Genomic DNA, 18,550 nt, shown 5'->3' on the forward strand with positions numbered 1-18,550 from the left:
TAGCTGTTGCATCACCTGGAGCGTCATCATCTTTGCTTGAGCTCTAATGTATAACAGAAAGCCCGCATTGCAATTGACATTACATTACTGGGGACGGGTAGTAAGACATTAGTATTTATGAGGCAGGGAAGGTGGAACTAGGTACAACATTAATTCCCTTAAGGAAAATGTAGGATTAGTGTTTTCCATCTCGGCCCACACTGGGGGCTAAAGGTCAGCATATTGCTATCTCACAGGGAACATTTGTTGTGGTAATTGTGTTTTCGGGGTAAAAACAGACCAACATTTTTGAGGTGAGGCGTGATTTGGTCAAACTTAACGATTTCAGCTACACAAAACAAGTAATTGTGTTTCTGTTTTTACCTCATTGGTCAGTTGTAGCCGCGGTATAGATGAGTGATTTTATTCTTCACTGTAATGGCCCTTTAAACTCCAGAAGAGAGCCCTTCATGCTGAACTTTACCGTATTTAGTTTCAGCGAATAGTCCAAAAGTCCATAGCTGGCGTCAGCACGGCGCTTCTCTTTTAGCAGCGTCTGTACTTTAACAACAGAATGATTCCATAAAAAAATCAATTGACTTTAATGTATTAAGTAATACTTTAGTGGAACTTTTTTGTTGTGTGGTCATGTGTGAGAAGTACAACACAGGCTTGTTTTTTCCCCAATGACCCATCTCAGAGGATTTGCTCTGCTTTGTTCATTCTGTGACTTTGACTTGGACCGATTTGAGATCCAGACGAGTTGTAAGACCAAATGCACTGCGGTCGCTTTTCCCGGCACTGTGCACGAGCAGCAGTTCATAAGATAACTCCACTCGGCTGTGTTTATTTTGGTTAAAGTCTTTCTGATGCGAGTCACAGCTATAGATAGATCTCGCCAGGAAGCCGGTCTTCTAAACGCCTCTTTGACCACGTGACTAAATCAAGCTACGTGTTGGCGCGGCAGCCATTAGGGGCCCGATCGCTCTGTATGTTTGAAGACCTGCCGGTGATTTTCCTTCGAGCTCCTCTGCCAATGTTTAAATCCACACCACAAGAGCAGAGACGGCGTGATGTCACTCAGCGCCACTTTTAGGGGAGGAGTTGATTCCAACGTCAAAGGTCATGACCTCTTTGGGATACGTCTCACAGCAATCCTGTGTGGTGCTGAGCAATAAACCCGCAATGTGCGATTTAGACTTCTAAGGGCCATTTGGTTCACGTTAGTTTTTTATTTTGATGGTCACCGTCCACTTTCAAGAGTAGATGATAAAAAAAAGTCTTCATTATGTCCTCAATTATGGTCAGAAGACTGCAAAGGGAGTTTTTTTTTTTGGAAGTGTCTTCCAATATTTCTAAATTCGAGTCCAAGGGCGTGGAGCGCCCGAGAGCGGAAGCCTCTTCTGTTCCTTGGCTGATGTGCCGTTCCTCCTCACAGCTGCTCCGTGCAGCTGCAGCTCCAGCTGACGGCTCGCAAGTGCGCCGGCGGAAGCTCTGATGTAATGAATGACACCGAGCTGGTCGGTGTCGGAGTGCCCCGCCGTCGTCACCGTCACACCTCATGGCTGACGCACAGCCAGCACGGGAACTGGCAGTGAATCGGGACTCCTGAGCTCAGCGACGTGGAGGGATTTTCAAGACGGATGAAGTTGTCTGTCGGTAGTGACGTGAGGTCGTTTGATGCGGCCGCCTTTTAATATTTGTATTTGGTCGTTTGCCTCTATAGATCACTGAGATCCTTAACACCCCCCCTCCTCATCCCAGATCCTTAACTTCCTACATTGCGAGTCTCGGAGCACTGGGCCCGGAGTGAAAGAAGCTGAAGTATACTTGACGTTTTGTTGAATGCTACATTGGTTTCAGGATCTATAATAATGGGTTGGGACTGACAATTTCTTTCCAGGGCTTTTCTGCTGACGGGAGGCGAGGGAGGAGTCCTTAAATCAACCCGCCGTGGTCAGTGAGATGCTTTCAGTATTTATTCGCCGTCGAAGGCCAGAAGTGATCTGTGTATTCAAGAAGTCTAGAGGGACAAATGTGTCCTCTGAGGCCTCCGGTTTACTTCGTGATTCAGCAGAGTGTTGTTTCTAAATCTTGTTTTAAATGTTGTATCAACAATGAGGCTGAAAAGTTTAGCATTCAATTCCTTCCACATAAATCCCTCATGTTTTCCTCCAGCTGGAATTTTAGTTTTTTATTTTGTTTACTTTGAAATAAACAGCTATGCCACAGAGGGGGAGGCTGAATTTAAATGTTTTCATCCAATCAAAAGTATGTCCTGCTTACTGTTACTTTGAGCCTCACTGTACAGAGGCACGTCTGTTAGGCTGTTTATACAATCGTCTCCCGAATCGTCGACGTTTCTCTGTACTCGCCTTAGAATTTGAGTTTGAAGACTTGCGTGACATCACTAGTTCGGATGGCGATCTTGGTAGAAATGCGTCGGAACCAAGTGATGTGGTGCACTAGGGTTTTAAAGCCTCTAGTTCAGCCTTTTGGCCGTGTGGTTTCTGGCCTTTCTCTTCTTGGCTTGTTGAATGTTTGCTGCCACATTGCACGCACACAGAGAACGGACCTTTCTGTGAAGCAGAAACTTCAACGTTGAAGCAAAACATAATTGCATTTTTATAGATTCTGATTCAAGGATTTTAAACTTTTTTTGTGGGGGAAAAAAACATCACAAGTTGTCATTCAAAGTATAGTACATTTATATATTTTAAAACAAGTCTCGTTGGATTGTAAGAATAGAATCTCACAAGAGGTACATTATTAACAACTTGAGAAGCCCGTTCCGTTCATCTCCCTTTTAGCCTATTTTGGTGCGCGTATGAGCTCCGTTCAGGGTTCATCTTTTAACTGGTAACAGCTGCCTCTGAGTGTTCCAGTGGGCTCTTCACACCGGAGACACTAATGGACACAAACATACAGTCAAACAAAGCTCCCGACTTGAGTCCCGTCCAGTGCTTTACCACGTATTTCTGTGCGTCGCGTATATTCAGGACGTGTCTCTGATGTTGACAGCAACAAAGGACAGCTAAATTACAATCTATTTTTACTTTGTTTGAGCTGGCCCTTTGTCTCCACTGCGTAGAGTAAGTGTTTGGTGTAATTCCCTTCTAACACCACAGGAGGGCATTAATGCTCAACTTTACTGTGAGCTCTTTTAATAAAGTCTGCAACAGCAGTTTATGTCCCACAGAAATAGGACATTTTAGTCTTTTAATGACCATTAGCTCACATTTATTTACCATTTCATTATTAAGGAAAACGTTGAGGTGACTAGTTTCTAGAGGTTTATTACAATCAAACAAAAACAAACATCTTTAAGGATTAGTCTATTAATATATTTTGTTTATTTTTCAAACGATAGTTATATTTTGAATAGCTGATAATGAATACTGAGTTTTATTATATTGTTCCTTTTACGGTTCTGAATAAATCTTCCACCCCATGTGTGTATTCGGTCCACATAGTTACTACTCGTTACTTTGCAGATTTAGATTAAAAAAATACAACGAGCATTTAATGCACTTTTATACATTCAAGCTGTCGCCAGCTATTAAAATGCATGTCATGTTACTTTATAAAAAATTAATAATAATCTACTATTTATAAGGAGAGATAACGACCACAAATCCATTTCGGCGCCGTCGCGGGTGTTTACTCTGATTCCACTAGTACAACAATTACTTTCACTTACACACAGCATTTAGTGCACGCGCATGCATCTGAATCCGCACGTGGACGCGAATCCTCTGCAGGGTCCGGCCCACACGAGGGGTGTGCGGTTCGTGTCGGGAGCCACCACGGCTCTACGAGGGGGGGGGTGTCCTTCTCCCCGCACTGGGATTAGCCGTCTTCTCTTTCAGCACTCCCCGAATTCCATTCCGCCTCTTACTTTTTTTCGGCAGCTCTCTCTCCCCTCTCTCTCCCTCTCTCTCTCTCTCCCTCTCTTTCTCTCGCAGCACAGGACTTTGCAAGACCGCATTTAGCCACATCACAAGTCAAAGTTTCGCAGTGCAATTCTTTGGAGCGTCTCCGCGTGGACATTTTTACGCACCGAGCCGTCCTCTCCAAAGAGAAGCCTCGCGTAAACCGGCGCGTTAAAGGATCGCGCGTACCTGTTGATGAAGTCCCGCCGGGCGCACAGGAGCACTCGGATTTCTTCTCGGAGAAGAGGAGTGTGAGGTGAGGAAGGTGCAGGCAACCCTCCGCTCCAGCGGCCCGGAGGAGTGAGGCACTGCGGCTCCTTTCCCTTCCCCCCCCCCCCTCTCCGCCGCCCATCCCATCCCACCCGCCCCGCACATGCAGCCTGCGCTGGGTTGGTGGAAAATGGGCACTCCGACCACTTGGACCCGCGGACTTATCGTGTCTCTGATCCTCACATGCCAGCTGGTTACTGTAAGTGAGCGCACTCTTTCTCTGCACTTCCCCCCCCCACACTTTTTAATCCGTGTGGATTTCCTGTTTCATTCATCCACGAAGTGGACTTCATGAACCATTGAATCGCTCCGGAGGTCAAGTCGAAGTTACAAACGTTTTTTTTTCTTTCTGTACTGTAAAAAAAGAAAAGCGTATCAGCCATGTTACTATTCCTGTTCAGTAAATAGAGCGGTCTGCTGGTGGAGGGCTGCTCGTACGCACAACAGATCCCTGTCCTCCCCACAGAGTCATACCAGTGTGCACAGTAAAGAAGCTTCTTCAAGTAATGTGATAAACTAGAACCTGCTGTTGAGTGAAGCTGGGCTAAGTTTGTCCATAGAAACCAGCTTTTCATAGTCCCCCCTCCTCTCAAACCTTCTAGTTAGGATACACTTTGTTCTGCTTTCACTGCACCACCAACTTATTTTCTCTGACTTCTTATTAATGAATCCGTGCTGGAAATCTGGGGTTCATAAGAATGAATGGACTTGGGGATGTGAACACCGGGGAAATTAATCGATTTCTCATTCTCCTCCTGCAGCCGGGAGAATGCACCATATTGGGAATTAGCAATTTACCTGTGATTTTAATTATCCAGCTATCACTATCATGCGGGAGCCCGTACTGCCGGTCTAACTACTTCTATTGTGATTGTTCTTTTGGGTCTAATACTTTGTTTTAAGTTTCTTCTTCTTAAGTTTATACCTTTTATATAAATAAGAGGATCTGTTTTATGAATCATATAGAGGAGGACTATTGCTTTTCTGCTGAGAATACCCCCCCCCCCCCCCACACCCACCCAATGGAAATTCGGCTGGTCCCTCACATTTATGCCCTCCAATAAACAGCGCTGTCATGGTTGAGATATCTACGACTTCTCCCTGTTGACTTGATGCGAAGAAAAGCCTCTTTGAACGATGGGACATGAGCGGTAATAACGCAATGGCCGCAGGTGTCGATGACTTTCGAGGTACATTCAACATCCAGCTGTGTGAGATGCTATCGAGCGAGTGGACATGATCTATCGCTCTGTGAGCTGACAAGTGATAGAAGGTACGCGCCTTCTATCGTCACGGGCGACAAGCGCTGTGTATCTTTTACCACCATCAATCCTCACAGGCTATCCAGTCCCCCGGGGGGGCCGTCATCGTGTGTCGCGTCCCGACACTGGAAGGCAATAGGAGATGGCGTTTACCCTTTTACCACAGCCTTGATTGACTACCAGGCCAACAATACCATCGTAATTGAATTATCCCCAAGCGTCTGTTTCTTGCATTACGCCTTTGAACTGCAGCAGACAACCTACCTCTTGATTCAATTAGGCGCACACGCCGGCGCTGCAACGGGCCCTCCTTTCCCTCACACTGGGACGTCAGGGGTCATGCGCATCAAGTCAAACAATCCGAGTCAATAAAGACTCTGCATGGGGACCAGTTCGCAAATGAGTGCCTGCGTCTCGCTGTGAGCCACCAGCAGTTGTTGGTGTGTGAGCAACTATCTGAGGAGAGAATTTAAGGCTTGATATTCCATCAGAAAAAACAAGTATAAAGGGCTTTTTCTAGATCTGTTTTCTCCTGATGTAAGAGTTTTTATAAATGACCGTGGATTGTTGAGGCCCGGTGATCGTTGCCTCTGGTCTTACTTAATCCTATAAAAAATAAGGTGCAAGGACACTTTTCTAATGTATGACATCAGCCCAACTGTTCTTTGCCTCGCGGCTGACACTTCTGGCTCAGAGATTTCTCCCAGTATAGACTGTCACAAGTGTCCCTTGACTTCATCGGGGGCTGCAGTGCGGTTGAGGGGGGCGGCCTGGATTCCTGTGACTATAAAGTCTGCAGGGAGTATGTCGTTGGCGTAAATTGGCATCTTCCTCTCCTGTGTGTAACTCAAACCTTTTCCATTCGCTGCCAAATCCGATGCAGGGACTTTCTGAACCAATGACTCATTTAGTCTGTGCGGGGGAAATGTATCGTCCAGGCCACTGGTCGGCCTCCTGTGCGGCGCCTTCTGGTTCCTCCCCCTTACCCCCTGCTGTTTAATTCCCATGCAGAGCCGGTGGGCACTCTTATGGAGCTGCAAAGCGAGGCGGTGCAAACACCCATTCACGTAATGGCTTAAGGACTGGGTTCAGTAAACATTGCATTGTTGAATTATAGCCCCTGGGGAGAGGCCATCCTGGCTGATGGGACGGCGCTGCCCTGAAGTGGCTCGCCCCCTCCTAAAGCACGTTGGCACATATGGAGTGTCGGCCGACAGGCCGTCATTTGTTGATTCTGCGGCGAGGTGTGACTCGGGATAGAGGTCAGAGAGGTGAGGACTGTGAACCTGACTCCCTTTCAGTCCAGCGGAGGTTCCTCATTAAATCTTTCACAGCTGGGATTGACTTCAGCTTCAGCTGCGCGGCATCCTACACTTTTTACTTTTAATACGTGGGTAGAGTTACACGTGTCTTGTTGCTCACCATTCGCGTGGATACTTTGGGAAAGGACATGCGGTTACGTGTGATGTGTACATGATTTATAATAAAAAAATGGTATGTTCCTTTAAGGATCCGTAATGTGGCCTCAAACCTTTCCACTTACAGTTGGTATCCAATGGCAGTTTGTGTTATTACATCATCATTTTCTAAGGAGCCCTGTCTAATACTTTGAGCTACTGAGAGGTCTTTACTAGCTTAAATGACCCTAAGCTGCCATTGATGTACGTTGGGTTGAGGACAACGTTTACAGACTTCTTTGTTGAATGTGGGTCTTTCTATTTCACTATTTGCTGAAGGACAACTTTTATTGTTCTTTTATGCCCTTTGTGGGTCAAAACAGTGATTTCAGTGCAGCGAATGAATACACAGAAATATATTTCCTACATCATATTTGTCTACATTTATCCAAGCAGGCATTGATTAGAAACATATTCTTGTCCAACCTCAGAGATTTATGTGATACACGTTGTGATTCAAATTATATACATATATATTTAGCCCGACCTGACATGGTCACGCCCTCACTCTCACACACACACACACACACACACACTCACAAAGTCTCCTCACAATACGCAGCGCTGTGCGGCTGCAGCGGCATTGCCCTTTCATGCCCAGAGTCGCGTCCGTGTCGGACAGAAGAGCCGATTCCAAACACAGCTGCACCTCAGCCAGTACCGCAGCAACGCTGTGCGTGTGCCGACATGAGCACACATACGCTTGTTATAACTGGAGTCCTAGAGTTTCCATTCACACCTCTTCACACGTTTACATCTTCTCTCCGAAGCGTTTTTGTGTGGACGTCTTTCAGTGAAATGTTTCGCAGGGTTTCTGCCTCTTTTTTTCAAGCTAGTGGGTCAGAAATCTACTTGCCCAGAGTAGATTTTCACTGACGCTGTCCTATACATGTAGTTAGTTTTTATTAGATAACATCAACTAAAGTTAATCCACCTCGCTGTCAGACTTGGAACAAAGGGTGCAATACATGTTTTTTTTGCCCTCATCCTCTCGAATGCCATCCAACTGAAACTGCTGCTTCCCGGATGACCGAAGTGTTCATGTCATTAGCCTTTTAGTTATACATTTTGTATAATGTAATATACACAAATACAATATTTTGTGTTTAATCGGGATAGGGATTTGCTAGAATAAATGGTAAATATTGTCTTTCACTTGCACCAGACAAGCTGGAACTAGTGTTCATACTTCCTGAAGATCAAGATACTAACTATCAATTTTTGGGATTTTGCTCCTTAGTGAACCCTGTAATCAGTGCAGAAAGTACTTCAGTGATTTCCTGCCAGGGATCCTTAAGACTACATGATATAACTGATCATGTTCCAAAGTTGAAAAAGTATGTTAAAATGATTAAATGCATACCTCTGAAAAAAACTAAAGTAAAATATGCTGAACGCATACATCACCCTTTGGTCCTGCATTCTGGAGCCCCGGGAGCAATAAACCCAACAGAGTTCACCTTGAGGTCACAGGATGTCTGACACGAGCAATAAAAAGCAGCCAATGGGCAGAAAATAGTTGTCATGTAGCAAATCCCAATGGAATTATTTATTTGTCCCTCACTTCACCTTCACCTTTACCTTTACAACAAAAGACTCATGTCTTAAACTGCCTTCTGTGGGATTGGAGATCCCGACACTTCTTAAGTCTTTTGACATTCCGTCTCACCCAGGCTACCACTTACTGAAGCTTCATAGAAATGCTAAGTTAACTGTGTTGCAGTTCCTCTTTGAAGGTGCTCTATAGTTTGTCAGGCCTCTATTCAATCGGCCATTGTCTTTGCCAGCGGCATTGACGTGAAGTCACTTGAGCAATACGCTTTATCCTCAAAAGAGCTGCTGCATTGTCTTGTATGGTTCCTCCTAACGTTAACAACTACTCCGATGGGGGTTGCTGCCCTTTTCCCTGCAAAATATTTCTGTGTGTTATGCTTCTTTTTTTTTTTCCCAAGGTACTCACGTTTGCTAAAGGAAAACCATCCCCATTCTTTTTTTACCTCTCCATTGTCTTTTAAAACCAGGTTTAACCGCCGACATCCTGTGAAGTGTTTATAAGAAATCCCACCCTGGTGTCTTATCAGAGCTGATGATGTCTCGCTCCCTGAGACCAGTAGGACCCCCCCGACCCCCCGTTACTGTACGACAAGCCTCTACCTGCAGAAACCAAAAGGCCGCCAACCTCCCTTCATTGTAACCATACATGTGCGATGCTGCTTGGCGGATCTTTTTGCAAATCAAGGATCTACCTTTTGAAGATCAGCCTATTTTAACAGTCTGATTTATACATTTTTGCATTATATGCCGTTACACTAGAACAAGGCTGTTCCTTTACTTCCATTGCTTTAACATGGAACATTGTCAGGTTTCACCTCAGTCTTTTAGCGCAGTGTTGTGAATGTAGCCTTTATAAAATGGAGAACATGAAAAATAGCATAGCAGCACGTAAATGGCTATACATTGTTTTTCAAAATGCTCTCTTCAATGCAACTGTTCATTTCAAATTGATAGAAGAGTCAATTGGCTGTTGTGCTCTCGGATCCTCACTGTCTGCGGAGGCCCTCAGCGGAGATAAGAGAGGAGCTGCACCAGTGTGCTCTGTGTTATCGTGTCAGCGGCTGCCCCACGAGACATAACAACTCCCTTTCTTTGTTATACACACCACCACACACTTAGTGTTCCCATAGGAATTTTTGCCTGTTTATCGTTCGAACCCTGTGTCCTTTCCTCTTTCTGCTCAGTCTTGCCTGTCGTTTTTATTTTTTTACGACCCGCGAATCCTCGCAAATTGTAATTAAGCAGTAAACCAGTATGTTTATATCAGAGCTGCTGTAAAAGTGAATAATTATCTGGATCACGCAATTCTTTTTTTCAGCAATGGGGGGTTTGGTTTGCGCCAGGATGAGCTGTCTGTGGAGCTGACGGCATCGAGGTTAAGAGGTTGCCGGTAGTCCATTGTTTTGGTGCAGCGGCTTGTGATGGTCTAAAACATTTGTCTCTTGCTGAGTCACCATCCTGTTGGGGAAATGAAACCTGGAATATTCTGCAGGACAACATGACCCCACTTCCCCTGAAGCAAAGTTTATTCAGGCTTTTCCTGTGTGCATGTCAGATGTGCTGCTCTTTATACGCTGTAGGACACAACCAGTGTATTTGTTGTTTTCCCAACCCTCTTTTTTCCCCCCTCTTAAATCTTTTTTTCTCTGCTGTATGTTGTATTTTAAAATCTGCAGTCATTCTTGTTTTTCTCCACTTGTATCTCAACAGGAATGTATTTAAACAATTTCTCGGCATGTTCCGTCTTATTTTCTCTCTCTTAGAAAAGATAAAAAAAGCATTTATCAAAGGTTTTTATTTATGTCAAAGCACGATCTACTTCATTTGAAGGGCCTGTCAGTTGGTGTGTGGCATCAAAGCTGTACACGAGTTTTTACAATTTGGCAAGTAACAAGCTAGAAATGAGGATTAATGAATTCCTGTGGACCTAATTACGCAAAAGTACAAGATCTTGTTGTTTGTGTTTTCTCTCTCTGCAAGGGTGTGATATTATTTCTTGGTTGGAAACACTTTCCATTCAGGTTTGCTGCTTTTTGAAGATGCATGTTCCATGCCAATAGCCAAACTGTGTCGTAATGGAAAAAGTGTTTGATACACACATGCACACACTAATTCCCCTACTAACATTAAATATTTCTAGATTATTGCCCAACTAATCCCAATTTCACATATTTGGCCTTATCGGACACAATAACGCAGCCATATTGCTTATTTTAATCAAATACAAATTAAGCCCCTCCCCCTTTGTGGCCCTTGCTAAGCCTATCAAGCACTCCGTTCAACAGTACAGTACAACAGAGTGCTGCATGGGGATGACGGATCTCCAGCCCGAGTAGCTTTTCCATTATTGCAGAAACTAAACTTGTGTATGATACACATTTGGTCCAGGCAGATCTTTACAGATGAACACCATTTAGAATCTTTGAAGCGTGAATGCAATCCGTAAAAGAAAACCTTCTCCAGATCCTTCGGGTTTCGGGGCTGTCGCTGGGCAACACAGACTTTCAGCTCCCTCCAAAGATGTTCATTTGGGTTCAGGTCTAGAGACTGGTTAGGCCTCTCCAGAACCTTGAGATGCTTCTTACGGAGCCACTCCTTAGTTGCCCTGGCTGTGTGTTTCGGGTCGTTGTCATGCTGGAAGACCCAGCCGCGACCCATCTTCAATGCTCCTTCTGAGGGAAAGAGGTTGTTGGCCAAGATCTCGCGATACATTGCCCCATTCATCCCGACTGCATCCTCAATACGGTGCACTCGGCCTGTCCCCTTTGCGGAAAAGCATCCCCAAACAATGATGTTTCCACCTCCATGCTTCACGGTTGGGATGGTGTTCTTGGGGTTGTACCCATTCTTCTTCCTCCAAACACGGCGAGTGGAGTTTAGACCAAAAAGCTCCAATTTTGTCTCATCAGACCACGTGACCTTCTCCCATACCTCCTCTGGATCATCCAGATGGTCATTGGCAAACTTCAGGCGGGCCTGGAGAGGTTGTTGTCTGTTTGATTCAGTGTGTGGACAGGTGTCTTTTATACAGGTAACAAGTTCAAACAGGCACAGTTAATACAGGTAACGAGTGGAGAACAGGAGGGATTCCTAAAGACAAACTAACAGGTCAGGTGATTTTCTGGATTTTTGTTGTAGATTCTGTCACTGACAGTTGAAGAGCACCTATGATGAAAATGACAGACTCCTACATGTTTTATAAGTGGGAAAACCTGCCAAATTGGAAGTGTATCAAATACTTGTTCTCCCCCCGTAGATAGAAAGGCATGTGATAATATATGCAGGAATCAAAGCCTTTGATAAGAAACAAATACCTATTTGGTGGTTGAGCGTTTCACCAGATTAAAATCACTGCTTCTTGTATTCTGCTGGAAACCATCACCATCGAGCTTTCTGATCATTTTGAAATAGAATTCTCTTGAAGCTGTTCCAGATAACCATCAGGGAGGAAGGACTTGGGATCTTATCTTTATTCATGTCGAGCACTGCCAACCAAATACAAAGAAAGGCTCCTTAACCACCATGCTGACTAAAGGAGCTCAGCATCCATCATGTGCCCAGAGGCTCGACAGGAGGCAAGTCTGCTCAGTACCTGGCAGGCCGAGCGGAGCTGAAGGTTGGCCTTGTTACACAGTTGGTAAAGCAATGGGAATTTCTGTGGTTTTAGGCTGAAGTGGCTGTATATAGTTTCCTCTCCACCCCAACCATCTGTTGATCCAGTGGAATGAGGAACCATAAGTTCACTCATCTTAAAGGCGCATGCTTCGTTTTGGCTACGGATGGCATAGATGGAGACACAAATGGGTGAGGAGATCTGTTGGGGTAACACTCATTTTAAAAACCAGCACACAGTTCATTACTGTGAATGTGATCTAGTGATCCCTAGCAATATTTTACGTTTAATTGTGAAGTACACTTTATATATCTTTTCTTGATCTCTTTATATAAATTACAAAGTACAAATATTTGATCTAAATTACAAATCTCAGTTTCCCTTCATGTTTTTTTTTTTCCCCGTATACATCGGAGCCCGCGGAGGCCTCGCTTTTCTGTTTCTTCAAGCAAGCGGGACCTCCAGCCAAGTCAGGCTCTTATTGCTTTAATAGGGGTAATTAAGTGGTTCTTCCCCTGAACTATAAGCCTGTGTGATTTACGTGGACTTTGAGCACTGTGCCAGAAGAAGAAGCCCTGTCTTCACCTGCTGAGGCTCTATTGTGACCCTGTCCCGGGGACAAGGGCTGCAGATGGGGACACACTAGACTGCAGTCATCCTCTGACCCAGACATCACTTTTGCCTGCTGGCACATGGTTAACCTCAGTCTATTGTACCACCGCCGCTTTCCTGCTACAGGAATAATGCAAAAAAAGTATTGGGGGAGTTTTTCCATGCCTATTTGTTTTTTTGTAGAAGGGGCCGACCAGACGGCAGGCAGAGATTATGGTCTGATCAGCCTTGGGTGCTTTGTCTCCGAGGGAGAGTCAGCACTATTGCTGTAGCTCTGAGGTGGACCTTGTCCTTCTCATGCCTTACAAAAACATATAACAGATAAATAACATGTATTACCTTTCAAATAAATGTGTATTATACTCCAAGGCATCACCAGCATGTGTTGTCGGTCATTGCTCATCCCGCTTCCATCCAACCCTCTGGGCGGGAATACCTGGAATTAAGGTGAGGAATGAACGGCACGAATATCACAAGATCTACTTGAAGGTGAAATCACTTTTAGTTCCAACCCTTTTATGAATGTAAAAGAGATTTTTTTGCTTCTTGCCTCAGATAGCAAAGCTTTACTGTGGCAAACTGTCAGCAGGATGAGTGATGACCTCACCGGTGAAAGCTCAGTCTTAAATTATCCCTTTTCTGCACTTTTTCTTCCCTCGAAAGGTCATGAACCGGCTTGTGCTGGCTTGTCCATTAGAACCGTGATGAGTCACGCCTATAGACCAGACTGCAGTTAGTCTCACGTCTGCCTCTCATGTACCTGACTGGTTCGCTCTGCTGATTAGCCACCGGAGCTCGCCGTCTTTTCACACGAACACACTTGTCTATAATTACCTCTTATTATCGTAGGAAATAGATCCCTCACATCTGGTTCCAATGAATGGCCAGGATAGGCCTCCTGCTTTCTTGTGATATTGCATAAACGCTCGGCAAACAGATGTCTTTGTAGGTGTGAGTACCCCCTTAAATTAAGGCTTGTTGTTGAATTACGAGGATGGGGGGAAATTCGTCTGTCAACTGTTGAGAGGAAGATACTTCCAGACTTAGTTTATGCTTGTCGGATGTCAGGCCCCTGGGTTGACTTTAATGTAGAGGGTTATTAAAGTTGATTATCAAGTAAAGTTTCCCCTCCAGCTACTACGTATTGCAAAAAAATGCGTAGCATATTTAATAGAATCATCCCATGTAGTAGGAATGTAGACCATGTGATGCTGGTGTTTGAAGCCTTACATTGTTCACTTCATACAAGTATATTCAAGAGCAAAATTAAGCCACTAACATCATTTATGACCAAATGTTGAAAAATACTAGTGTAATAATAATTTAAAAAATGAACTTTTTTTGTTGTTTTGCTGACTTTCATCTCCTGCTCCTGGATAACTGTAAAGGGAGCTGTTTACAAAGCAGAAAACTGAGATTGTTAAAAGATTTGCAAGACTTCATTAAACGTCAAAGTTTACAAAAATTCCGATCCCACAAGTGGAAAATTGGCTTTGACTTTTGGCATTAAGTGTGCTTCACTTTGCTTGAAGTTACATATCCTTTTGTTTTATTCCACAGTGATACCAAGCGGTTTGTCATATGTGCCGTTGACCCCCAACCATTCAATGTGACCCAGTCTGTTTTTGTCTTGTTTACACTGTAGTGAAGGCTGTCGCTGCATGTTACGATGGTTCTGCCCTGGAAATGCAGCCAGCTTATTTTTGGGACTATCTTGTAGAGGAAAGATAAATGGACTAAAGGAAGTGTTTGATTTAGCTCAGGGATTTTATCTGGCTCTCAAAGCGTAAGATCCGGCGGGCGTGGCCCCCGTCTAGGGGAATTCCTTCCCCGGACTCCAACAAGGCTGCTTGCATGCGTCCTGAAATGCTCTTTTGTCACATTTGTACAACCCATATTCATACAAATACTATACTATGCTATTCAGTCTGTGTGATTACTTTATATTACTTTATTTTTTTACTTGTGCAGTGCTGTCTTGTCTGTCTACTGTCGCGCACTAACCGCCAAGACAAATTCCTTGTATGTTTAGCATATTTTGGCAAATAAATGTTTCCTGATTCCTGATTCCTGATTCCTGAATGATGCCGCTATCAGTCTAGACAGGACGATTCCCAGACTAGGTGAATATACCTTAGGTTGTTTCGCTGATACATTCGGTTGCTAAATACATCATTTCATCATTCATGCGTGACTCATAGTTAGGGGTTGTATCTTAAGTTAATCACGATAAGTAGTGTTGAAATAAGATAAGACATTAAAAGCTTTGCAATTGCAACCTATTACGTCTTCCAGCACTGCCGTTGATGGACAAATATCTGGAATCAGGAACCTTTATTGCCAAGATATGTTAGACATTAGGAATTTGACACGGCGGCTGGTGCATCACACCGGCAGGACAATGAGATAATGGACAACAAGAACAAAGAAAAATGGCATGTTTAATTTACAATTTCACCACAGTATGAAATAAAATAGAAGGCTATTGGCTAGGGGAATATAGAATAAAGGATGAGAATATTATGTATTGTTTAAGCGTGTTTTAATGGTGGTTCCTTGTGTTAAGACACTAAACGTAAGGCCTACAGCAGTGTAATTGGTGCAGGAAAGGTCTTTTCAGGAGGCTCTTATTGAGCCCCTTGTTGACCTTGAAGAAGATGAACGAGAAGGCTGTTCTGTTCTGTTTGTGTCCCATCCAGCGGCTTTTCCCTTGGCCCCTGTACACAACCATATCTTCATCCTGCACTCTCAGTTTGCTTATCCAAAGTCTGCTGTGAGACCGACTTGGGTTTTGGCTGGTTTACATTTCAGTACTTGTGTCTAAAGTTGGAGGCAGTAGAAGGAACTCCTTGTGAAAGTGTTCAACTGTGATGACAACAGCTGCCAATTCTTCCCCGGAAATGTCTCATTAATTCCTGCTATTATCAAGGGACGAACGCACTGCTTCTGTCTGGTGTAGAAGTTGTAGAATAAGATGCAAATGAAACGCGAGCCTAAACTAAAACAAATGCGCTTCACACCTGGAGAAATCCTACCTTCACATAGGGGGGGGGATTCCCCAGAGTCTTCTCCTTGACCCAGCTTCCAGAACATAATCCGCTTCTTTAGTGTCCCGCCCCTTGATCCTTTGTCAGGGCGGGGGGGTTACGATGGAATCTGAACCGAGGGTTTAAAATTGTGAATGGAGAAGGTGAGAGCCAATCAGAATGGACGCATGTTATCCCGGCAAAGTGGGCACCTGATCCCCTCTCACGTGCCGAACCAATAATTGGCTCCAGGAATGTTTGCATTTGTCCGCTGTTGGGGGACCGTTAAAGGAGAAAAGCTCGCTGGCTTTTTGGAAGGTGTTTAAGATTTGCCTTGATCCATGGGTTTCAGGAAATACATGACTCCCTCCACACCAAAGACAGACGGCAACGCGCAGGAAAGTCCCTTGTTAAGAGTGAAGCACGAGGTCACAGTTCTGCGAGCCTGAGTGGGAAGATTTGCTCCTAAACATGACTTTTTTTGGTCATACAAAATTGTACGCTGTCAAAGCAAAATTGTTCAATCTTCTGGAAGACGATGGAACAAAGTTAGATGATGTATAAACACAAAACGCTGCTCTCTGCAGGAGGTGCACAGTCTTTCTTTCAGGAGCTTAACCAATCCTTGGAGGTCCTGAGTGGCGTGCTCTGCTGAAGTGGGTGTGCCGGCATGCCGAGCAACAGTTGGCTGTGCCTGGCACCGCTCACAGCGTCCCCTCAAACATGGCTTTCTTCAGTGTTTATTGCTTCTTGTGCAGGCCTAACCTCAAAGGGGTAGCGGAGGAGGGGGGGGGGTTGCCAACCACAGCAGCAGGCGGGCCTACTGTACTGATCCTCTGGAGAATGCCCGTGTGGAGTAGTAACATTGAGTCGAGCCTTTTACATTCACTCTCATAGCTAGAAGTTCCTGGGGAATTCTGCAGCGAGCAGTAGCAATCTCTACGCATGTTTTAAACGCTGTTTGACGTGGGCGATGACTGGTTAGGCAGCAGTAAACTTTACTTCTCTGAAGCGGTCACAGAGGTCTAAAGACGTCTCCTCCCTGGACCTCACGCAGGGCCTCTTAACGGAGGGTGTAATAACACCTGAGGTATTTTTATCTCCCTCTGGAATTCCACCTCTGTTCTCCTCAAAGATCGTCAGGCTGGATTCAAGGGGAACTCGTTTCGGCGCAAGTGGCCCGCCTCACTCTTATTTCGGGAACCCTTGTTGCCCTTTAGACCACATTAAAGTCATTGTTCGACTCGGTGCAACCTTGGGGGTCAAATACCTGTCAGAGCGACCAGAAAGATCACCGCTGTCTGCGCTCGGCTGAAAAGGGTGCCGTTAATTATGATCCTTGTGGTATTTTGAGACGTAGGTATCTTTTAGACACTTCATTCAGACCACAAAGAGCCATCAACCTGTGGTGAAAAAAGGGCATCGTATAGCTCCTAAAAAAAATAAAAAAATGAGTTCATCATTGTGAGTTCATTTGTTTCTTAGATAGTAACAAATGCACCTCTGGTCCAAAGCACCTGTGTGAATGGCTCTGTAGTATCATTATGTTTCATATTTGTTTTTTGAACCATTGGATGTTGGCACCCAGCCCATGATGCTCACCCAATATGTGTATATATTTCTTCTGATCTAAGAATTGAGGTTGAATCTTTTTCATGCTTGTTGTGCGTGGGCCGCGATGAAAGCGGACCTTTTCTTCCTGCCCGTGGACATTTTGTGCTGTTCTGCAAGGGAGGTCACTTCTCTGTTCTCTCGTCTACTCCCACTTTCGGCTGTCCCATGGTGCCTGGTGGCAAAAGCAGCTGTCAGGTAACTTCCAACGGGGAGGATGAGGATGACCTCTGAATACCTTGTCTGCTTCCTCGCTTTGATGATTTTCAGACTCCATGGTTTTTGTTTGCTCTGCAGAGGACAACATCTGGAGAGGTGCGCGGCCATCTTTTCTGCTCCAGCTCCATTCTGTTTATATTAATGGCATAAACAGCTGTGAAAGAATATTATTGTTCTCACAGTCCATCACTTTTGTGGCCTTTTTTTTTATTCTTCTTGGCAGAGCTAACAAAGAGTGTTATTGAACTAAAAAGTGTTAGGTTGGAGGGGAGGGGGGGGGGGGCTTGATGTGCAGATGGCGCTCCCACAACCAGTTTTGTTCACTTAACAGCAGGTTTTGTGGTAATGTTATGAGCTGTTAGCTGCGTCTCGGGTTACCAAACAAAGACCGTGCAAAACTCTCGGTTTGAGGTGTTCGACATGTTGGAGCTGCTCAACGTTCCAAAAGCTTCACCATGGTACCCCTGCCAAATCCCAGTTAATTACCAGATCCCACCCCAAATAGCATGACCCTGGGAACCGGTCGGAAAGTGGCTTTACCAACGCGAAATGATTCCCTCCGGACAGGACGCATGCAGGGTATTCTCTCCCTGCCCCAAAAGCCTGGATACAACTCTGTTCTCACAAAGTCAGCTCATCACAAGCAGTCTATTATTGCAGAATTGCTAATTAATCTCTGCACCTCAGTAGAAAGCTCTGCATTTGTTGGTACTCCAAGGATCCAATTTGTTTCCAGAAATGGTTGCATAAGCTGCGTACTTAGAAAGATTTCGTCTACTTATCCTACTTTTCCCACACAGTGTTACCGTGGACTAATCGAGCATGATACACAGATGCGGTTGGGGAGGCTTGGAAACGACTGAGCTAGCTCTGGCTTGTGATTATTTGGGACGTTGTGAGTGTGGCCAGGTCAACGTGTGGTGTCAGATTAGTTGGTCCTGAGGGAGGCCAAATCTAACACCAGTGATGCGAGGAAGCCAGAGCTTAACCAAAGAGCCAAAGAGCTGCTTCTCCG

General features: G+C 44.8%; 1 protein-coding gene across 33 annotated transcripts in view; it reads left to right on the forward strand.

The window, feature by feature from the left end:
• Positions 1 to 3,655: 3,655 nt before the first annotated feature.
• Positions 3,656 to 18,550, forward strand: part of hspg2 (heparan sulfate proteoglycan 2) — a 76,438-nt gene continuing 61,543 nt past the window's right edge. For 30 of the 33 annotated variants that reach the window (XM_078089574.1, XM_078089607.1, XM_078089608.1 and 27 more), the window contains exon 1: positions 3,656 to 4,380. In XM_078089574.1, coding sequence (XP_077945700.1) covers positions 4,285 to 4,380 — 96 coding nt within the window. In that variant the 5' untranslated portion in view covers positions 3,656 to 4,284. The remainder of the gene's footprint in view (positions 4,381 to 18,550) is intronic. The other 3 variants (XM_078089662.1, XM_078089676.1, XM_078089678.1) reach the window with 1 other exon arrangement.

Source organism: Gasterosteus aculeatus, chromosome 2 (genome assembly GCF_964276395.1).
Source record: "Gasterosteus aculeatus chromosome 2, fGasAcu3.hap1.1, whole genome shotgun sequence".
Taxonomy (NCBI): domain Eukaryota; kingdom Metazoa; phylum Chordata; class Actinopteri; order Perciformes; family Gasterosteidae; genus Gasterosteus; species Gasterosteus aculeatus.